Raw genomic sequence first — 24,232 nt, forward strand, 5'->3', positions numbered from 1 at the left:
ATGGGTCTGTTGGGGTGGGTCCAGAGGAGTGCCACAAAAATGCTCAGAGGGCTGGAGCACCCCCTGCTATGAGGAAAGGCTGTGATAGACTTAGGTTGTTCAGCTTGAAGAAGAAAAGGCTCCAGGGAGACCCTTTTATGGCCTTTCAGTACTTAAAGGAGCCTGTAAGAAAGATGGGGACAATCCTATTTGAAGGGAGAGAGTGATTACCCCTTGGAATGTGCTGCCCAGGGAGGTGGTGGAGTCACCATCATTGGAGGTGTTTAGGAGGAGACTTGATAGGGTGCTTGGTTTAGTTGATTAGATGGTGTTGGATGACAGGTTGGATGCAATAATCTTGAAGGTCTCTTCCAACCTGGTTTACTTCTGTAGGCTTTCTGTAGGGTGTGTTGCAACAGAACAAAGGGTAATGATTTTAAACTATAAGAAGGTAGAGTTAGACTGGACGTAAGGAAGAAAATTTTTACGATGAGAGTGGTGAAATCTGCTGCCAGGTAGCCCCAAGAAGTGGTACTGACATGTATTCAAGATTGTGTTATTAGAACTTAAAAAATTACTTACTAGGATGCTATTTAAAGCTAATACCACATCATAAAGAAAAGAGAGTTACCTTATGTATGACCTAAAAGATCTTTTCCATACCTGACAAAACTTCTCTGTGGATGCACTGTATTATTTGTCTGGTGATTCTGAAATATTTTTATAATGAATAGAAACAATCTGGCTTCTGATTTTAATTCTTATTGATGAGCCTCATTCTGTAATGGAAGACTATATTTTTTTAAATGATTCCTACAGTGTTATTGCTTATTTCCTGAATGTAGTTTTAGACTATTACGCAGACCTCTGTTTCTGTCACAAGGGGAGTTTGAGCACTGTCGCTGTTTTATTACAGTCAGTGGGTAATGAACCAAAGTAACAAATCATGTTGTAATTTAATTGCAAAATTCAATGGCTGCATTTAATCTTTTAGGAAGTCTCTACTGTGTTCTAAGTGTTGACAGTGAAATCATGTTTGTTTCTTTTTTCTCTTAATGATTAGCAAAGAAATGTTCAAAGTGTGGTATATGCAGAAATAGTTTTGTGGTGATAAACTTTGAAATTTTCCTTATTTTATTTATTTTATCATACTATATTATTATATGCATTTCCTTGCAATACTACTTTTGTGCAGAAAATACAATCTTTGAAATCACTTTAAAAATACTGTTTTCCTAAATTTGTGGTGATTAAACAAGCAGAGGTGCCTTAACAATCATAAGGAACACAGTGGATATAACAAAGACTAGAGAAACTGAATGATTGAGTCAAGCCTTAATTTAAAACAAGGTGAAAATGAGAGTGCCTAAGAAGAATTAATAGGCTTCATGAGTCACCAGTGTGGTGTCTCAAAACTGTCAGTCTGTGCTCTGCAAACTATACTTTTGATTTTGAACCTGTAGAAGGTCTTTTAAACTCAATCCTACAACCCCTGAAGTATGCAAATAGTGTTTTTTATTTCATGTGTATATTCTGTTTTAGTTGATTTGGATGCTGAATGCAAAGTAGAAAAAGGGAGTTAAGGTTGTTGCCTGTGTATTCCTGGCAACCTCTCAAAAAAACCAGTTCAAACTCCTCCCCAAAATAAGGGAGGAGGAGAAAGATAGGAATATCCAAGACAAGCCTGCAGATGCTTATTTCCATAAATTCCATAGATTCTTTAATTTAACTTGAAATGTATTTCTTTATTTGAAAAAATGCTTTGAGGTGCTCTCCCTGTTGTTTGGTCCTTTGTGTATGGATTTCTTTCATTCATAATGGATAGTTTGGGAAAACTGCTTAAAGAATAAAGTAAAATGTTCTTTTTCTCCTTGTTTTGCAGTTGTAATCTGAGACAGTCACAAAATATAAATCTCTACTTAGAATCAGAATCTCATTAAAATGTTGATTTAGTATTGAAGATACTATTTGCAAACATACTGTAAGCTTTCTTGGGATTCTTAGCATCATTCCTCTGTATGCGTGTACATTTCCTGCTGAAATCATAACTGTCTTATTTCTACAGTTGTCTTATACTGCTCTTCATATTTTCCTGTGTGTAGGTTGTTACGGTGTTGATGGAGAGAGTGATTCTATCATGAGCTCAGCTTCCGAAAATTCCACTGAACCTTGGTTTTGTGATGCGTGCAAATGTGGTGTCACACCTAGTTGTGAATTATGCCCTAACCAGGATGGGATCTTCAAGGAGACTGATGCAGGCAGGTAAGAGTGAAGAAGCAATGTTTTGAATCTGATGTCATCTTACGTTTAAAAGATTGGGGTTTGCCCTAGTCTGTTGCTAGAGTGACGTTATCATAAATTACATTTTGCAATATCCTCTTTCTCACTGTCAAGTTGGATGCTCTTTGGGTAGTCAGTCACCTAATTTTGTTTGTGTGCTCCTCATTATCTTCATGGTCATTATAATACTAGGAATATGTTGTCTTAAGGTAAATTAAAGCATGAAAATTTATGCATCAATGAGCAAAAGATGCACCTCAGTGAAAGAAGGATCAGCCTTTACTCAGGGAGTAATAAGTCCTGTTCTTTGCTTCAAAGTCACCATTTATTGTTAGTGTTTAGAGATGTCTTACTGGATATACTAGAACATACTTTTTTTGTTCAATTAAACTACTTACATGATACTTCTGTCTTAAAAAACATGCTGGTGAAGGTCATGGGAGTCTTTAAAAATCAACCTCTTTTTTTTGTCTTTCATTTGCATCAAGAATGCAGTTTAGATTTGAACAGAAAAGTTTCCTGTGTGGAGGAAGTTAATATCCTGTAAACTCTTGCTTTGTATTCAGATATCTGCAAGGATAATGGCTTGAAAGATATCTCACTGAACCAGTGACTATCAACAGCATGGTCTGGGGACCTGAAACTTAGGGACAAATTGTGTGGTTGATTTGGGTTTGCTCAAGCTTGGGGGTTGGAGTAAAAAAAGCAGGCTTTGAATCCCTTGAATCTAACTGCTGAGTCATGGTAGTATTATGTTCTGGCGAGGCCAACTGGTGTGGCTGGTCACAATGGTTCTCTAATGGTGACTGAGCTTGTAGTTAGTGTTTAGTATCTGCTATCAGTCACTGTAAAATTTGAGCATGTGTTCTGCTAGTTCAACTTAATCAGCTGCCAGAAAGCTGCATTTATGCCTCATTAGTATTGTGCTTCTTTCATGGTTAATCCTGAAGAGTAGCAAAACTAAAGAGCTCTTCTGCAGTCAATAATGTCACAAAAAAGAATGAAGAAGTCTGCAGCAGAAGGGGAAATACCTTTCAGGCTTCTTATCTTACTGGATTAGGAGAAGCATTTGGCCCTTAGGAAAATCAAGACGTGCTTTCAAGAAAGGAAAAGTGGACTTCATACTTTCTTGTAGCATTCGGCTTCATGCAAGGTAACACCACTGCAGCTTTGTATAGACTGCTCAAGTCAACTGACTTTCAAGTATGATGGAAGTGAGACAACTCTTTTCTGCTTTATAGGAGAGACAGTGATTGAGTGTTGTTAATGTCAGGTAATGGAAAATAGAAGAAAATTATCACAGAATTATCAGGTTTGGAAGGGACCTCAAAGATAACCCAGTTCCAACCCTCTTCCCATGGGCAGGAGCACTTCACACTGGATCAGGTTGCTCAGCGTTCCATCCAGCCTGGCCATAACAACCTTCACGGATGGGGCCCCCACCACCTCTTTGGGCAACCTGTTCCAGTGTCTCGCCACCCTCCTGGTGAAGAATTTTTTCTTAACATCCAATCTGAATTTGTGCTGAAGGTATTCAGACAGACCTACTGTGTTATGATTGTTTTGAATTACAGTCTTCGTTTTTGACAGCACATTTCACTTCAGAAGATTTCAGCCAGAGATGGGCTTTCTAGGATGGAGTTCAGGTCTAATTTGACAGTAACCAAATTAATTCTCACTTGAAGTCTTTCATTCTGTCACATTTAGAAAATAAATTAAGATGTAGATATTAATGGTAACTAATTTACTATGATCAAGATCAGGGTTGTCAGTGATGTGTGATTTAAGCCCAGTGTTACCGATTTTTAGACCATGACAATTGAGTTTTCTTTCCATACATTATATAGTAATGTAAATTTCAGGTGTGTGGTAATATACAGAGCTTTTATAAGCCTATCATAAGCTTTTCATTGATCATGTTAATGGCAATAATTAGTTGGTAAGGCTGCTCAGATGAAAAAAGAAGCTTTCTTAATCTTTCATTCATTGTGAAGAGTTCCCTAGTTGAACTTGCATGAAATCCTAGAAAGTAAGCTAAAAGGAAGTTAAAGTTTAATCTGTATCTGCCTTTTTTCCCACTCAGTTCTCTGGTGTTTTCTGTATTTTTATTGTTGTTTAATTTTTAAAAAATGTTGGTCTTACACAGACTTTACTGCTGATAATACTGCCGGGTCTTGCCATCATTAAAAGCTCAACACAGCTGAGTTTGAGTATAAAGTTTTGGAAAGGTTTTTTTGACCTGCTTTGTTATCTGTCTTCAGAAAAGTAAATACAGCATTAAAATGTCACAAGTTTTGTGGATTAAATTGCACATTCCCTTGCATTTCTCCCTTAGTTTGCATTTCTTCCTGGTAACAAAAACAGTTTGGGTTGGGAGTTAAAACATGGTGATGGTATTCATAACACCGAACTTTGACCATTGGATGCAGATGCTAGAAATAACCTCTGGAGGCATCTTCCTTTCTCCACAGAATATACATTGAGCTGAATGTTGCAATTGATAGCTGAGATACATTTTGAAGATACACATTTAGCATGTTAAAGTTTTTTTTGTTTTCCTATCACGTCTTCCATATGCATCTTATAAACAGGAGACAAAGTAGAAGAATTACTGTCTATTTCATGGAAAAAATGTTGCACAAGTGAGTCAGAACTTAAAGTGAATAGTTGTAAACTCATAGAAGCAGTTGTGCTTCTTTTAAAATACTTCTGGTGTTCAGATCCTCAGTTTCTGATCTGCCCTTGGTTTAGCAGTGTCTCTGTCTCCCTTATAAAGTTGTTCCACATCATATTTTTCAGTTCTGTTTTCTGGTTTAATAGTAATGCTACTAAATGGAAAATACGTTTTTAAAGACTGAAGTAAATTGTCTAAGTTAGGAAATGTGAGAACCAATACAACCTGGCAAATTTTATTTCAGCCTCTTTATGCCTGTGTTCTGCAAGGCAGTTTAAGCACCATAGATATGTCATTTCTCACATAACTGTGATAGAAGCTGCAGTGAATGTTTTCAAAACTGCTTACATTTCTTCTTGTGAAATGGTGCTTTGCTTTTGGTTAATGTGCAAGTGTTTTCTCCATGACACTGGTTCTCTGTGCAGAGGCACATGCCTGCTTTGGTGATTGTGAGCATTAACGCAATTTGTTACTGTCATTATGGTATTTTTACCTGTTAGGTAATGTGATATAAGTATCATGAATAAGTATACATTTATTCTCCCAGATGGATAGAGCTTATCACAGAACACATCTGGTTGGAAGAGACCTCAGAGATCATCCAGTCCAACATTTGACCCAGCACTGAAGGGTCAACACTAAACCATGTCCCTAAGTGCCAGGTCCACATGCCACTTAAGCACCCCCAGGGGTGGTGACTCCACCACGGCCCTGGGCAGACCATTGAAATATTTGAGAATCTTCTCTGTGAAGAAGTATTTCCTAATATCCAGCCTGAACCTCCCCTGGTGCAGCTTGCAACCATTTCCTCTATTCCTGTCACTTGCCATCAAGGAGCTGAGGATAGTCTGCTCCTTGATCCAACTTCCCTTCAGGCAGTTGTATGGAGCAATGAGGTCTCCCCTTAGCGTCCTCCAGACTGAACAACCCCAATTCCATCAGACATTCCTTGTAGGTCATGTGCTGCAGGCCCTTCTTGAGCCTTATTGCCTTTCTCTGGATATGTTGAACTATGTTGAATTCATGTAGTAAAAAACCCAAATACTAAGTAATGTGAAAATCCTATGTGCTCTTTCTTTCTATCATTTACATACAAGTTTGAAATCCTAAAGATAATTGGGCACTACAGGCTAAGGGCAGGGTCCTGAAGCAGACAATGTCTATTATAATAATTTTCATTGTACTCAGTAAACTACAGCCCAATTCAGTTCTTTTCTTGAAATGCTAGCAGAAAGAGACTACTGAATAACAGAATCCTTTACTTTAGCATTGCTCTCCATTCCTTTACTACCTTTTACAAATAAATTCTTCATGTGCATCAGTGCTGGAAATTATGCAACCCAAACCTATTCTGTTTCTCTTCATGATCAAGTTGGAGTAATTTCTCTGTTCCTACCTGAAAGGTGAATCATTAGAATAATGAAGTGCTGAATTTCTTAGCAGATGCCTTTTCACATTAGCCTCTCATTTTCACAAGCATAAATTTGAATTTATGAAATTTTATTTCTCAAAATGCTATTATCCAAGAATATGAATTCCATCCTTGTTTCGATATGGAGTTTCCCTTCTTCCTTAATCAACATCTGTCATCATTTAGCTTGGAGCAATGGATAGTAAAGTAACAAGGAAGATTATTCTTCTTTGATTACCCAATTTGTTTTAATTACAAGCTTCTAAAACATGTGCAGCTAAACAAATGAGCAGAAGAATATTTAGAACTGGTATTAAAAGCAGCTGAAATTGCCTCAGCTGTGAACTTGACTGACTTGTGTATGTTTTTTAATATATTGAGGTCTGAGTTCGCATATAGGTCGTTAAAGAAATGAGGCACTTGTGTGCCAATCACACTGAAATGGCAGTTTAAATCTGTAATGCTGTAATACTTGGGTGACATGTACTAAAACATTTTGAGAAGGTCAATATGAAGCAAGCAGCCCAGCTGTTGGATTTATCATAGATAAACTCCTACAGAGTGCAGCAGCATTTAATACACCAGTGGAGCATGAAAAAACTGTGCAAATTAAATTGAGAAGCAGCTGCTTGTAGAAGATGTGTATCTTTATATTGAACTGTAGAGGGTACACTTTAGGAGGCTGTATTAAAACTTAGTATCAAAGATCTTCAAGCAGAAACTTGGATTCTTAATTTTATTTTTTACAACAGTAATTGTGGAGATATTTAACAGTTGTTTATACAAACTTTTTTCACCTTAATTCAGTGGAAGAGTGTGAAAAAGAAGCCCCATGGAATTGAGATGGATTTTTTTATTTGCAGTTTCTTTATCTTGTGGTTTCAGGTCTCATTCTGCATGTGGTATTTTGATTTAAAAGAAGAAAAAATTGATTGCTTTTGAAAAATATGTAGAATACACTCATTTAAATGAGGTAAAGGCATAATATTTTAAAAAATACACATTTATGTACACATTTTTGTAGAAGAATATTTCATAAAGGTAATGATTTAGGCCAAACTGCTTCCAGTTGTGGATACAGTGTGGAGGGGAAGAGGTGGTACCAGATGCTCCATTCGTCTCCTGCAGGAATATGTTGTTGCCTGCATTGCTTTTGTAGGAAGCAGTCAGGAGATGGTGAGTACAATGTATGATGAAAATGTTGATAGCAGTAACCTAATTTTACCTGCTATTTTAGGTGGGTCCATATCGTTTGTGCCCTCTATGTTCCGGGAGTGGCATTTGGAGATATTGACAAATTGCGGCCAGTAACGCTGACAGAAATGAATTATTCCAAGTATGGTGCCAAGGTAAGCTAAGAAGAGATGGACCTGCCAACAGCTTCATTTTACATTTTTACATGTAATAGAGTACCATTTTCCCAACTAAATGATTTCATAGCAATTGCAATGACCTTCAGGGCTAAAAATGAGGTGGAACTTTGTTCATGGTTGCTCTACCCTTGCTCTTCCTTCCCTGTTTGTTTTCCTTACCACTGTTCTCCATAATCTCTGTCACTGTTTCCCCCTTTATTTCCCTTATTTTTTTTACACAGGTGCTAATTAGTTTCTTTTAAAGTCAGTTAATGGCAGATTGCCAAAATATGGAAGTGGATTTGTGGGATGAAAAAAGGAAGAAACGGAAGGTTAGGTTGATTAAGAAAGTGACTGGTGCACATTCATGTGCGTTCACTAACAATTGCTTTAGAGTCTCTGTAATTATGAGCTAGAATTCATATAAAAAGTTTACTGCAAAGCAGTATTAAAAAAAAACCCACACAACAGCATGTGGCCCTCAACATGAACAGAAAAATGGCTTTAAAATTAAAATGGGTTTACAATGTACGTATTTTGTGTCCAGATCAGAACTGGTCATGATTTAGTAGTCTTGAGGTCTTGGGTGACAGGTTGGACTTGATGATCTTTGAGGTCTTTTCCAACCTTATTGATTCTAGGATTCTATGCACAAACAGAAAACCATCACTACAGGACCTGCTGATTTGCTAAGTACTCTTTATATAGCTAATGGAAACACTGTAGAGAAGCCCTATTAGGCTAGTGTGATGGAATGTGGTTGTACTTCTGCTCTAATGAGTCATTTGCACATAGTCAGTTCTGAGATGTCAGGTTGAATATTAAATGCAAATATATAGTTCTCTTACACCCCATATAATGTATAAAATAAATTAAAACACTTTGGATCGCCTGTGTGCAACATACCTGTATCAGGAGCATGTTCTTCATGGGTTTGCTGAGGCATTTGGCATTGTTTAGAAATGTTTGTATAAAAAAATAAGTTAGAGCAAGCTCCCCAAACCTTGCACTCTGTTGTTGCAATGTATATAGATTTGTTTGTTTATTTTTTTTTATTTTTATTTTTTAATTAACACAGGTACTGTGTAGGATTAGGGCTAAGAATTTTGGAGGTATTTTCTTACTGCAAGGTGTAAGTGACTGGCACCAATGAGGACTCATTACTCTTGCAGAACTTGAAATAAATGCTGTTTATCAAGTGTGGAAGGTGCAACTTATTCAGCATATTTCCCTCTGCAAAAGGAGTGTAACTTTCCCCTCCCCCCCCCTTAATTTCTCACCTGTTGTGTCTTGGTTTTAAAGGGTGTCCTTCAAGTGTACTTTATGCAGTATTTTGAGATTTTTGAGTTTTCTTTACCATTCCTTTCTGTCGTTAACTGGTCTGCATGGCGACATTTTCTGCAGGTGATAGACAACTTTACTCTGTATTCAGTGTGTGAACGATTAAAAAATGTACACTTGTACAATTTCACATCATAGAATTGTTACAGTTGGAAAAGACCTCTAAGATTGTCTTTATGTACTGGATAGCAGCACTGTTTAAGCAGCCTGTGTTCCCATTTGCTTGTTCCTTCTTAGGTGCTCATCACTCTTGTTTGCAGGCACAGTTGTTGGGTATGAATTTGTGGTGAAACAGACTGAGCAATTGATCTGGCTGAAAAAGGTGTTTTTATCCCCAGGTCACATTAGGGGATGTCAGATTGCTGTCCTGGAAAAAAACCTATGCCTAGAATGCATGTAGCTAAAGCCATAGTGCAGTAATTAAGTAAATTACAGCTTTCTTTACTCATATTTACAGCTCTTGAGTATTTATTTCTGCATTGTCACATTTACTTCTCAGTCATTGCTTATCAAAGGACATCTCTGTAATTATCTATGGCTTTCAGTCATCCAGAGTGCTGCTCTTTTTTTTGTTATTTATCCTCTGAGCTTGTTGAACAATTTGAACGTTTGCTGAGCAGTAGTGCTGTTTGTGATACCATGCTTATAATTAGTTATGCGTGAATTGCTTGAGTGGCATTTAGTTGTTGCTCTAGAAGGGAATACAAGACATGGAAGTTCATATAAAAATTCATTGAACATGCTGTTTAGGTTGTTTAAAAGCTTTTCCTTTGCTTGTTGCGAATGAGATCAATGGTACAGGTTGGGAAGGGGTGAAGTCTAATGTCAACTGTCAGCAGCGTGCTTGGTTCATGTACCACACAGGAGTAAAACTACATGTTTAGTTTTTATGTGTAAGATGCAAATTATCAAATACTAGGCACCTGAAATATTTAACAGTGGCATTTTCCACTCTTCTCCGTAAAGGAATGCAGTTTTTGTGAAGATCCTCGTTTTGCCAGAACTGGGGTGTGCATTAGTTGCGATGCTGGGATGTGCAGAGCTTATTTCCACGTGACCTGTGCTCAGAAGGAAGGCCTCCTCTCAGAAGCAGCAGCAGAAGAGGTAGCTGTGGGAAGGACTGAAAAAAAAAAGTTGTATTGAAAGCTTGTGAAGGCTACCTGAAATTGTGTCTTTGTTGCTCACTGACGCTGAGCTAAGCTTTTGTAAATCAGTAGCATATTATGGGCTGAGTAAAGGGACTGTCCAGAGAGGGTCTTTGTTCACCAAATTGTCCAACTCTAAGCACCTTTTGAAATAGCCTGGACAAACAGATAAACACAGGATTTCACTTAACAGACTGACAGTCAATATATGCATTAAATCTAATTCTTGAATTTCAGCCTAGGCTGACATACTTATCTAGCTGTTTATATAGTATAACAATCTTTGTTTCATACCAAATAGAACCATCTTGATAAATTATCTACATTTATAATGTAATTTTTTTCGTGAATGTTTTGCAGTATTTTCTTCAAATTGAAGTACAGCTATATGACATCTTTGTGTTAACATTAATCATAGAATGACTTAGGTTGAAAGGCACCTTAGAAATCATCTACTCTGCCATGGGCAGAGACACCTCTCAACTAGACTTAGCTGCTCGAAACGTCATCCAACCTGACCTTAAATACCCTCAGGGAGGAGGCATCCACAACCTTCCTCTGATCTTAGAAAGCAGAATGGAAGACAAACTTTTATAACCTACTGCTAACTTTTTAATATCTGTTCTTACCAGTTTTTTCCTTGTAATATGATTAAAGCAATTTAGATTTGAAACTTCTGCTTCCAAATTGATTTTTATGGTAAAAGTACTTTTAATTTACCAAATTTCATCATGATAGGTATCACTTGGGTTTAGCCTGTCAGGTGGGTGTGTAGCATTGCCTTAGTAAGTAGCATAAGTAACACAAAACCAAGTATTAGATGCAGTATTGGCCTTGACACCTTGGTTTCTGAAAATAGTAGGCCACTAAGTTATTCTTAAAAGAATCACAAAATACTTTCTTCTGTGAGACTGATAAGTAGGAAGATAATACAATTCCCTTGTTGTTGTCTCTGATACATTGTGTAATGTTGATCCTTCAAATGCTCTGTGTGAATTTCTTCTAGGCATATGCATTTACTTGGCTTTCCACCTTCAAATTTTAAGTGCTTTCCGTAACCAAAATATTTTTAATCAATGCCTAATCACAGTCTAATTGTAGAGTGCTGCTAATTTCTAGAAGAATGTTCTCACACACTCTGAAAATCTAAGTCAAAATAAAACATCTTTGTAAGGGAAGTCTGCCTAGATTTTATTAGTCTGTGCTTTATAGGCAGAGTAAAGGAAAATTTGATAGGAAAATTATTTATTACTATTTTTATTACCTTATGAAGGAAGACTGCTTTAAGTTTTTCATCTTAGTCTGTAGATTTATGATGATGGTTCTACACTTTTGAAATTATCCTGGCAGTGAAATACACTTTTCAAACCATGCCTCCCTGTGACTTAGTTATTTGTATTCTGCTTACAAGGTTTGCAAATGCTAAAAGTTGCTCTAAACTTCCAGCCATGATAACGTGCATATCTGATGGAGCAAAGGATGAAAACTGTAAAAAACAAAATCATATAGGAGAAGATAAATCACATTGAGTATACCCACCAAAAACATTTTGAAAACCAGTTAAGAAAACCAAATATATTGCCTTTATTATACAAAACTGTTAGTCCCTTGTAGGATGTAATGCAGAAGACACAGAGAAACAAAAGGAGGTTAACATTGCGTGTTATGTGTTAAAGGGATTTGTATTTATGAGTTTCTCTGCTGTTTTTTTTAGGAATGAGAAAACAGTGCAGAAATTGGAGAGTTAAACAGTTAATGAATTTAGAAACATTTAGGGTCATGCAATGAAGACAGTGGAAAAAGAACCACTTTGTATGATAAATTACATCAACGTAACAAAATTGATTTAGAAACAGACATCCTCGTTTTTCAAAACATGGCTATTAGAACACGTGAGCTGATTACCAGAGTGTTTGTGCTGCTCAGAGCCTTTTGGCCTTCTGTATCTTACTTTATTTCTTGTTCCTTTTCCCTTTGTTTTTTCTGCAACAGGATATAGCTGACCCTTTTTTTGCTTATTGTAAACAGCATGCGGACAGGTTAGACAGAAAATGGAAGCGGAAGAACTACTTGGCATTACAATCTTACTGTAAAATGTCCTTGCAGGAAAGAGAGAAACAGCTCTCTCCGGAAGCTCAGGTATTGTATTTGTGACACAAATGTGTCTGTATTAATCATCCATGTTACATGAGACAGCAGTAAGGATGATGGGAAATTTATATTATAATAGGAAATGAAATATGAAATGTGTTGATAGTGCATGCTTATTTAACAAAGTATTGAAGTAGTTGTATGTTTTGGTCTCTAAGAACAATTCTTAATAAATTAATTGTCAAGTAGGGATATCTGTACTTGTCTGAATTAAAAAGTCTTCCTTTGTTTGGTAAGAAGTCAGTAAGAAGTCAGTAATTACATTTTCAGTATCATTCATAATTTTGTTTAACATTTTCTTCAAGATTCTTAACAAAAAAAGACAGCCAGACGTGACATTAAACATGTTGCTACATCTAAGTTCAGTGTAAATCCACTTTTGCCCCTTTTTCATATCTTGAACTTGGCAGAAGAGTTTATCTTGCCTGAAGTTTTTTTGTGAGATCACTTGTCACTTTTGTAGACCTAAGGAGAGTTCAATGTGTCTGTGTGCTGGACTCTTTCATAGTAAAGGTTTCCTAGGGGAAAAAAAAAATGTAGATGGAAAAATTGACTCTGTGCTGCTGAGTTGGAGTTACCTGAACATCTTAGGCAACATCTGTGTCCCTAGTTCATGGCAGATCCATGTAAAACTAATAATTACTGTTAATCAATTAATTACTATTAATCAGTTGAGCATAAGCACAACTGATGTCTTGTTGCTTTAAAGATTTCAACCCTTTTGAGGGAATTGGTGTATTTTGAGGTACGTTATTGTCTGTACTACCTGTGTAGAAAGGCAGCTTATTATTTGAATAAATCCTGCCTGGTTTGTTGTAAAAAGTAGCAGACCCTGTAAATAATGAAAAACTGTGTGGGAGAGAAATTGCTGCTACTTTTTCTTTGAACAGAGAATTGTAGTATGAATCTTCATATCATCACACTTTCTCTTCTTAAAAGTCATACCTTTCAAGTTCTTCAAAGGTCTTTGAATAGGAGAAAAGAATCTTAATTTAAAAGGACCTGTGCAGTCAAGAATGAATATGGTCAAACACTATTGTAGAAGAATTTACAACAAAATGTTCATGTGGGGTATGGAGTTTCATGAAGCTTGATTTAAGATTGGTTACATAGTTCTTGCTGAATACACTCAGTTCTCAATTAAGTCTGAAAATATGCCTTTATAGTGGAGAAAACAACAATATGAATTCTTCCCAATATAATGGTAAGTGTTGGTTGTGCAAAATCAGTTTGTGTCCATCAGGGCTTGTTAGCTCTCTTGTCAGGCATTTGTTATGTGGTGCTGCTAATGCTACTAAGTTCCCAGCATTTTCCTCTTCCTCCTCTTTCACCTTAGTCTTAATTATTATGATTATATATTTGGAAACTGAAAGAATAAATGCTGAAAACTGCAGGTGGAGTTACTTGACATGGTCATAGTGACAGTGATACAAATTTAATAACTTGCAGACCTTTTATAAGCCTGATTATTTCGCTGTTACGGCTCTGATGTACGAGTTTGCATTAGGACTGCCTGTGTGCCTGAGTTTACATGGATGAAACAGGTTTCATGGTTGAAAAATACATTACCATGTCCATTTGAATGTAATGGAATTATTTGAAGCAATTGTCTTTGAGTGTTTTCTGTGCATTTTTAGAAATGCAGAACTATAAGGGGTACTTAATACATACTAGAAATGTCTGGTTGGGGTATTGACATGAAGCGCATGTAAATTCATACCTTACCATATGTTGTCTGCATGAGACAGTTAAAATCTCACCAATGGATTCAACCATCTTTGTTAAATTAGGATTTTGTCTGGGAAATAAGAGTCTTGAGACAGCTTAGTCTGGAATAAAAGATTACGTTTATATATACATATAGTGTATGTAAGATTAAATTTATATATACATATAGTGTGTGTATGTACATATTGGATCCAGGGGAGTTTGTAGGCTTACATAAAGTTCACAAAAATCAAACTAACCTGCGTAAGTGTGCAGTTGTACAAGTAATTTATTGGTATTGTGAACATGGATTTAAGAGGCACACTTTTGAAGGATAAAAAATGGGTACTTTGTAGCCCAGACAGTAATAATTGAGTCAATGTGGTCCAAAAAAGCTGTCTAGGACTCTTACTGATTGTTGGGAGATGTTCTACACTGAAGTACTTTTCTCACATCCTTGAGTACATTCCTTGAGTAAAGAATATACTTGAAAATTGCTTAAATCCAAGTAGCTTGAGTTTGGAGTTCTATTTAGACATTAATACTTTCAATCTGGGTGTACAGCTGTATGGCAAATGATACCAAAAAATTCAGAACTGAGTATGTAATCAGTAAAGAAGTGTCTTTAGCTGAGGAAGCTATAAACCATCCATGATCCTTCCAGTGGAGGTGAATGTGTTGCTTGCTGCATGGATCCAAGAAAAAGCCCTTGTGGGCAGAGCTGGCCTGCAAGCCACAATTGACTTGTTTCTTGGCCATTAATGTTCAAGCCCTTGTAAGGTAACACATGAAACTGTCTGTAGTATTTCCTTCAATGATTCTCTTTGTAATCAGAGATGTTGCTTGCATGTATGCACACACTTTTGCTTTTGTCTCAGGAGTGTCTCATAACCATATGGTGGGGCAGTTGGATTAGTTTAGTTTCTTCTTTCTGCAGGCAAATAAACAACTTCTAACTGATAGTCAGATGGAGTTTTGCCTCTGAAGGTTTGTATGTTGGTGTCATTTTCTGCCAGAATTGCCAATCCATGTAGTTACCACAAGACAGTTTTCTAACTGTCAGTAACAACTTGATCTTCTGGGGTTGATATCCCAGATGGTCACAAGTATACAGATGTCATCAACAATGTATGTTGTGAGCTTCTCTGCCCTACTTAATTTCTGTTTGAATTGTGGTTTTGGCACATTATAAGCAGCTAGGTTAACATTTATAAAGAGATCTGGCACTGAGAGAGTTCCTGTGAGAGGATGTCAAATACAGCAAAAATGCTTGTCCTCAACTTTTATTACTCACATAGACAGCAGTTTAAAGTGTATCTAAATGTGCTTTTGAGAGATCAGCCAAAGCTTTTCCCAGGAGAGAGTTTTCACAGTCCCATCAAATTATCATTATTAGAAGGAACTGTCTGAAAGCCAGCAATCATTTGTGCTGCTGTAATTGGCAGGGAAATCTCATCAAGAAACCTGTGCATAGCTCAAAAACCTCATGAAAGGAAGTTTTCTCTCTATGCATTTTGAAGTAAAACCAAACATCTATATCAGTGGGTATTTCTTGAGTTCTGGAATGTATCATAGAATGGCTTAGATTGGAGGGGACCCTAGAGATTGTATACTCCAACCTCCCTCCCATGGGCAGGGATGCCTCTCAACTGGACTTTGTTACTCAGGGCCTCATCCAGCCTAGCCTTGAACACCTTCAGGGAGGAGTGTAATGGGTTGGGGCAGATCCCCTCCCCACCACAGGCAGAAATAACGACTCAGACAAACGGATTGCAAAAGTGATGAAAGTTTAAATAGAAAGCAGTGAATGTTACAGAAAACCCAAAGCGCAGTGACAAAGAAAGATCCCATCCCCACCTGAGGGTGCATCCAAAACCCCCAGGGCTCCTTCTTCCCCCTCCCTCTGCTGGGCTAGTCTCAGCTGGCCAGGCCTGAGGCTGCCCATCCCCCTGTGGCCTTGGGCCCAATCAGGCCCATGGCCGGGAGATCTCTCCCCCAGTTACCAAGTCTCGGAGAGGGAAGGAAAGAGGAAGTGCCAGACTCCGCACTGGATCTTATAGTGGTGCAAAGAATTATGGTAGGAAATACACAATTTCCTGTGTCCATCCCTCTGGGCTGGACTTCTGGACACAGGAAGTGAATGCACCGGGGGGGCACCCAGCTCAAACTACAACAAGGAGTCATCCACAACCTCTCTGGGCAATCTCTTGCAGAATCTCACCACCCTTGTACTGAAAACTTCCTAAGATTTGGTCTAAATGTCCTCTCCCTCAGATTAAAACCATTCCTGCTTCTCCTATCACTAGACACCCTTATGAAAAGTCCCTCTCCAGCCTTCCTGTAAGTTCCCTTCACTTATTGTAAAGCAGCTCTATGGTACCCCCCCAGAGTCTTCTCCAGCCTGAACAACCCCAGTTCTCTCAGCCTATCCCCATAGCAGAGGTGCTTCAGCCCTTGGGTCATCGTTGTGGGTCTCTTCTGGAAAATGGCATTGATTAGATCGTGTGGCTTTTTAAATGAAAATAACATGTCGACACGTTCCAAAAGGATGTAACTCAAACCCAATTCTTGTTTGGTTTTTTGAATTGGTTCCCTTCTGGTTTTAATTTAGAGAATTCTTTATTGCAGGCTCGAATCAATGCTAGGCTACAGCAGTATCGTGCCAAGGCGGAGCTGGCCCGCACCACCAGACCTCAGGCCTGGGTTCCCAGGGAGAAGCTACCGCGACCACTTACTAGCAGTGCTTCAGCCATACGTAAGCTCATGCGCAAGGCTGAGTTAATGGGAATCAGTACAGACATTTTCCCAGTGGATACTTCAGATACCAGTTCCAGTGTTGATGGGAGACGAAAACATAAACAGCCAGCTCTCACTGCTGATTTTGTGAATTACTACCTTGGTAAGGATGAAAATTGCATATTTCTCTTAGTGAAAAATGATCACTGTGCTGTACTTGTACTGTTCTAATTTATTGGCTTTTTTATTTTACTTGTGTTTCTTTGTTATTAATAAATACATGTGAATTATGACTTCTTTTTATGTCAGGTATGTTACTGCTTGGTATCTACACAGAAAATGATTTTTAATAAGAGGTATTTATGAAAAGAGGAAAATCTGTCAAATATAAACAGGAGGCTGAACTGTTTTGCCAAGAAGGGAGTAGAAGCTTATGTACCTTTGGGTATTATTTTTTTCTCTAACATTTTCCTCCATTTCTACATGGAATAGTATGACTTTGGGACTCTTTAGTGGATGGCTGATTGGAGCTTATTATTTAAATAGGTCTAGTATTTATGCAGCAAAACGTAAATGTTATGACTGTTCATTTTGCTCTGTGTAATAAATCTGTGTACTATAGTTTTGTGTTTGTGTGCCATTACGATTTTATGCTTTTCATTGCTGCTTTTTATTCAGTGCATAAAACGTGAAAATATATCCAGGGATAAGAAATAATGCCATTTTCTTTTAAATAGAGAGAAATATGCGTATGATTCAAATCCAGGAGAATATGGCTGAACAGAAGAATATAAAGGATAAATTGGAAAATGAGCAAGAAAAGCTTCACGTGGAATATAACAAGGTGAAGGAAAAGTACTAAAACTTTGTACTGCTTTAGTGTTGCTGCTGTTAACTTTGATAGCATTTTGCTTTCTGTACAAAACAACTTGGGAAGAAAGATACAAACTATTTTTTCTTTAATACTTAAAAAAAGATTATTCTTTTTCAAACATTCTGTGGTCTGTCCTCCCCGCACATGGAGAATCAGCTTCTACAGTGTCATTTATTAAGCGCTAACTGTCCCCACTAGGATCTCCAGTCTCAAATTGCACACGGACAGACATGTCTCTTTCATGACTGAATTATGTCTCCAGGCCTTTCTTTTTTTGTTTTGTTTTTCATGTGCACTTCATTTGAGATTTTGAGACAACACAGTTTGACTAATGTCTGTTTGTTTTGTTTTGTTTTCATTTAATCGTAGAATGTTTTGTATTGGAAGGGATCTTTAAAGGTCATCTAGTCCAGCCACCCTGCAGCTATCAGGGACATCCTGAACTAGATCAGATTGCTCAGATTCTCATCCAACTTGACCTTGAATGTTTCCAGGGATGGGGCTTCTACCACCAATCTTTTCAACTACCCCCATTGTAGAAAATTTCTTCCTTATAGCTGGCCTAAATCTACTCTCTTTTAGTTTGAATCCATCACCTCTTGTCCAGTTGCAACAGGTCCTGCTATAAAAAGATTGTCCCCATCTCTCTTACAAGCCCCTTTAAGTACTGAAAGGCCATTATAAGGTCTGCCTGGATGTATCTCTTCTTCATGCTGAATAGCCCCATCTCTGTCAGCCTTTCTCATATGAGGGCTGTTCCATCTATGATCATTTTTTTGCCCTCCTCTGCACCCCTTCTAACAGTTTTGTGCCTGTCAGAGCTGGACATAGTGCTCCAGATGAGGTCTCACCAGAGTAGAGGGGCAAAATTACCTCCCTCAACCTGCTGGCCACACTGCTTTTGATGCAGACGAATTAAAACTCTTTATTTGTCTGCAAGCACAGAAGTTCTATTGGGTGACTGTGTCAAAAGCCTTACAGAAGTCCAAATGACATCCATAGCTCTTTCTTTGCCCTTGATGCAATCTCTTGTTATGCTTGTGTGTTCTTTCTGAACCTGTTTACCTAGTTTTTCATCTTATTTCTATTAAATTGCTGAATGATTGCACTGGTCTGAGTTATATTGACATGAGTTCCATTGTGGTTTTGTTTTTCTTTTTTTGTTCAAAAATCTCCTTTAACCTTTTCAGCTGTGTGAGTCCTTGGAAGAGCTACAAAACATGAATGGAAAACTGCGAAATGAAGGGCAAGGCATTTGGGCTCTGCTGGGCAGAATCATTGGACAGGTTAGTTTTTGGTTTTCTTTTCTCTTGTCTCTGTAGTTCATAGGCAGACCTAGTTTTCCAGGAATGGGCATTTTTGTTTCTCTTTGTGACTTCTATAGCCAAATAAATTGATTTGCTCAGACTTTACTCTGGGGATATTCTATCTTGATTGAAATACCTTGACTTCTGCAAACCACCTACTGGGAGCCCGCAGCTTAATTTTGTTGTTGTAGCAGCAATCTTGTTTGTAAAATTCTTTCATTTGGTGTAACTGATTGACCTGTAATTTGTGATGAATCATCACATGAAGCATGAGTTAATCCTACCATTTTTATCCCCACAATGTCTTTAGTTACTTAGCAGGCTTCAGATTATATGGTAACTCTTCAAGGTGTAAGTCTTTAAAACTGCAGTATGTATGTGATGGGTTTTAACTGGACAGAGCCAAATATTTTGGTTAAATGAATATAAATATATAGGAGAAGAGAAAGTCACAGTTTTGCCATGCCCTTGAGTACTGCTGAGTTTGTGCTGCTGTTCAGAAACTGAAGCTTATCCTTTCTTTATGCAGAAGTATTCTCAAAGTAGGCTAGTTTGTGTAGTTGTATTTGTCCGCCTCTTTTTTCTACTTGTGAAGAAAGATTCTGTTGTGAATCAAGATTATTTTTTCCCCTTCTCTTTAAGATGACTTTCAGAAAATGTTCCAAAATGTATTTTCTGGTGAAAATGATACTAAATTTAAAAACAAAAAAAAAAAAAAAAAAGAAAGAAAAAAAAAGAAAAGTAGTACTTTAGTAGAATTCATTTACACAGCTTGCATGACAATTTTTTTTCCAGTTGGTTGAACAGATGCAGACCCATGGGGCTGCTCAGAAATGACTTTGATAGATGGTTGCTGTCTGAGAAGCTAGCATACTGCAGATTAGTAGAACCCCAAAGAGAATCTCGTCTGCTTTGTGGAGGACTTGGTCCAATAAGATAATTTTTCTAATTAACCTATCAAGCGCCAGTGTAGTGAGGATGTTGGGGAAAAAAAACTGCTTCAGTATTCTGTCAGTTTTGTGAATTTGCCTTTGCTTCTTTAAGCTGCCTAGAAAAAGGCATCCTTGTCTATCCCTCTGTATAGAGCCTGAAGGAAAAATTTAAAGGCTAGCATTTCTATGTGGTTTTCATTTATTGAATTGGAAGCAGGCATATAATGTGATTTTTATATTACAAAATCATAGTGAGATAAACATATGTAGTTGCTCCTGTCTGAAAAATAGCTAGCTAAGCAATTTCACACTGAAAATTTGAGTCTTACTCTTCATGCATTGAGATTGCAGTCGTGTTCCTTAAAAGTCTCAAGACTTGTGTATTGTCTTTGTTCAAACCCAACAGAAATTGAACATCCCAGCAATTTTACGTGCTCCTAAGGAAAGGAAACCAAGTAAGAAGGAAGGAGGAACACAAAAGACATCTGCACTTCCAGCTGTACTTTATAGGCAAGTAATAAAGCCTTGATTGATTAGATACAACACCGAGTGAGTTACAGTTTCACAAAAGTGTTAGGAGAAAATTGTTTGCTTCAGTTTTGATTAACAAAATGCTTCAGAGTTGTCTATGTATTTCGCTTACTTCTGAAGCCTGACTTGAACAGCAGTCAGTTCTTCATCTCAGCTCACATCAGCAAGGTTGAGGTGTTGGTTTTTTTTCTGATTTGACAGTAGTGCTTTAAGGACAACAGGAAACAGTCTTTTTTCAGTGATGCTCAGTGACAGGATGGGGTAATAGGCATGAAATTGAACACAGGGATTCTGTCTAAACATGAGGAGGAATTTATTTAATTTAAGGGTGGTGGAGCACTGGAAGAGGATGCCCAGAGAGGTGGTGGAGTCTCCATCCCTGGAGACATTCAAAACCTGCCTGGACATGTTCCTTTTGTAGGTGAACTTGGCGTTGACAGAGGATTTGACTTGGATGATCTCTAGAGATCCCTTCCAACCTCTACCATTCTGTGATTCTGTGAAAATGATACTACTAATAATTAAAGGAAATGTAATTTCTTCTGAGTTGCTACATTGCCCAACGTAATGGCAGCACAGATGTATTTCATTGTGCCTGCAGTATTAAACTAACCATTTGATTAAGATTGATAATAGCAGCATATGTTTTCTACTTAATCATTCGGGTGGCACAGGTAGTGTTTTTTCCCCTTGCACTGGTACATTTTGTGGAAGCGTGAGTGATTACTTGCTAGTTAGAAGTCCTAAAAATATCAGATTGAAAACCATTTTATTGTTGACTATATTAGGTCCCTTTTATACTTTACTGTAAATAGGTAGAAGCTTAAAAAGTAATTATGTGCTAAAGTGATGCATTCAAATTGACGTTGCCACATGTTTGTGTTGAAACTGGGGAATGTGCTGGGACGTATCATTAAATTTTTATGATTTCAATTGTAATTATAATGATTTTATGCTGTCTGCTTTAAAAGCTGTGGAATTTGCAAGAAGAACCATGATCAACACTTACTGCTACTGTGTGATACTTGTAAACTCCATTATCATCTTGGTTGCCTGGATCCACCTCTTACAAGGATGCCAAGGAAGACCAAAAACAGTTACTGGTAAGAATGCAACTGGTGTGTTGTTTTCTGCTATTTCTGTACTTAGAGCAGGACATAAACATGAACAGACCTGCCAGTGCCAAGTGGTTTAGACATTGCTGTAATTCAGTCTGAACTGAGTTTTTATTTATTTTTATTAGCAGTGATTTTTCAAGGGTAAAAAACCCAAAAGTTGTGAAGATTTTTCTTATTACTAGTCACTGTATATAAGTATATTATAGCTTCAATTTTCTTAGTTTTTGAGACCATTTGTGATTATTAATGATGCTATATAATAATGGTAGGCAACTATAGGCTGCCTTCAGGACACTAATATGCAGCTCTCTGGATCTTTAGGAAAACAGTTGTAAATACTCAAACTTGTAAGTAGTAGATTAGTTCATTGCAATATGGGAAATCAAGAATAGAATAGAATAGAATAATCTAGGTTGGAAGAGACCTTCAAGATCATCGCGTCCAACCTGTCAATCAGTTGGATACGTTTCTGTCTCACGACTCAAATCTACAATGGCAGCAGCATATGCATAACCATAGTTACTGCAGTTGCATTTCCATGAATTAAAAATGTTTTAGTGCTGCTGAAGCACAGAGAAAGATAAGAGGTACAACAGAGAACTGATAGTGTGGTAAGGGTGCTGATTTACAAACTGTCATAAAATCAGTTTGCTGCAGTGTTATGTTAACATTCTGCATGTTTCTAAACTCCTCTGAAATGTGTTAGAAGCAGTTTTTATCTGGCAAGAAGTTAATGTACAGCATCTTGAGGAAGCATTGTCCCCTTGTCTGAATGTTAATAAGGTACTGAATCAAAATAGTAGAAGTATTCCTTCTAAAAATACAGTAAAACTATTGCAATCAAGAAAACTTTGCCTCAATGTTTTGATTTTTTTTTTTTTTTTAACAACTTCCAGAGAACATTTACTTTTTTGGGTAGTTTTGATGATTATCTGCAGAACAAGATAATCAGTACATGAATTGACAGGTCTTGTCTATGATTTTGGTGGTGGGGTTTTTTTGGTGTTGGGTTTTGGTTTTGGTTTTTTGTATCTTAACAGGACAAAACCTGGATTTTGCCCAGTAAATTTGCTTAGTAAATTAATAGAGTTTTCCTTTAATAGCTGAAGATCCCAGAAAGGTTTTCACCATTACTAATATTTTTCTGAACCTAATTTTCCTTTAATTATTTTATGTAGTCTGTGATTTTGGACTTTCCAGTATTTCAAAGACATTTTGAGCTCTTTGGTCAAATATACCAAGTACTTGTTACATGGAAACATTTTTTTCTTCTGCATTGGCACAGGAGGTTCTTAATTTTTGCTCTGCTTTTAAACCAAGTTGAAAAGGCTCACTAAAAGCCATCAGTCTAAAAGATGTAACACTACAGCTCTCTATAGGCATTAAAGGCAGAATAGGTCAGGTTAGGTAGTAAAATTTAATTTCAAAGCTCTAACTTACCTTTATTGTGAATGTCATGCTTCAATTACATCTCAGATCACAAACTTAGCTTTTACTTCTAATTAGCTAAGGCATATTCTGAAGTGTGAGATTATAGCAGAGAAATTGAGCTGTACTGATTGGATTCTTTTCATCACTGAACATGCCTTTATTCTCTTCAGAATCAATAGAGACCCTATAGAATGGACTTTTAATCTAAATTTGAGTTCAGCAGGCTTCCCCCCCTGCTGTTTTGAATAAAAAAAATAATCTTTTGATTAAGTTAAGAAGAAAAATGCAATATTATTTTTAATTTTTTTATACAGGGGCCATGTACTTTTCAACTATTTGTATAGGATAGAATGGAAACTTAGCAAAAAGATAAGAAAATGAGATATAGTGGGAATTTCCTTGAAATGTTAGGCAGGTTGGAAGATTTATTGAAAGTGCTATGAAAACGTTGAATATAATCCTCTTTTAAAATAGTAAGCAGATAACAGTTAAAATAATTGTTTCTTAGTTTTGACTTTGTAGTCTATTACCATTACTAATCCTTTACTCATCATTATTAATGTGAGCCTTTGCAAAAGGTTTGGTGAATAGAGTCATATACTTAATCAATACATACCTACTTAAACATGAGGAGCTTAGTATGATTCCCCCCCCCCCCCATATGCTTCATATTTTAAACTATGTTTGAGGATGCCAAATGATTCAGCTTGTGTGTGTAATGCTATGTAGCTTAGTTAATAGTTTTCTTTTTTTGCCCATTTCGTGTATAGCATTTACTAGAAATTGAAATTTCACTATACAAAAAGGGAATTAGAAATTAATGAAATACATTGTTACATGTAAAGGTCAGAAAAAATTAATTTTTTAAAAAATATTTTAAAAGCTAATTTGTTTGCACAAATTATTACTAGTTATCTCAATGCTTCTAAATATTTAAAGGAGGTAATGATTTTACTCTTAGTGAAACTATAAGAAATGTTAGCCCTGGTGAGCACCAGTGTTTCAAAGCTTATTAGAAACTGGGTTCATGCACTTAATACTAAAAAATTTCCCCAGTTCAGAGCACTGACAATTTTCTCCAAGGTAAAATTTATGCATCTTGAATATTATAGAAAGAAATTGTTTGTAACGTAGTAAGTTCAAAGCTTGTCCTCATTTCAGATGGATTTATTTTGAAAGGAATAGCATAACAACTGTTTTACATAATAAAACATGAAAGCATTAGTTTATTTCTGGTTTGATGTGGTACTTACAAAGTAGACA

General features: G+C 36.9%; 1 protein-coding gene across 1 annotated transcript in view; it reads left to right on the plus strand.

Annotated features, from left to right (window-relative positions):
• The window catches only part of PHF14 (PHD finger protein 14), a 140,538-nt gene that overhangs the window by 19,947 nt on the left and 96,359 nt on the right, over positions 1-24,232 (plus strand). Inside the window, exons 5-13 of the mRNA XM_054161128.1 lie at positions 2,082-2,241; positions 7,582-7,693; positions 10,004-10,141; positions 12,175-12,321; positions 16,669-16,939; positions 17,514-17,620; positions 18,841-18,936; positions 20,296-20,399; positions 21,392-21,523. Of these exons, the coding sequence (XP_054017103.1) occupies positions 2,082-2,241; positions 7,582-7,693; positions 10,004-10,141; positions 12,175-12,321; positions 16,669-16,939; positions 17,514-17,620; positions 18,841-18,936; positions 20,296-20,399; positions 21,392-21,523 (1,267 nt within the window). The remainder of the gene's footprint in view (positions 1-2,081; positions 2,242-7,581; positions 7,694-10,003; positions 10,142-12,174; positions 12,322-16,668; positions 16,940-17,513; positions 17,621-18,840; positions 18,937-20,295; positions 20,400-21,391; positions 21,524-24,232) is intronic.

Source organism: Dryobates pubescens, chromosome 4 (assembly GCF_014839835.1).
Source record: "Dryobates pubescens isolate bDryPub1 chromosome 4, bDryPub1.pri, whole genome shotgun sequence".
NCBI lineage: Eukaryota > Metazoa > Chordata > Aves > Piciformes > Picidae > Dryobates > Dryobates pubescens.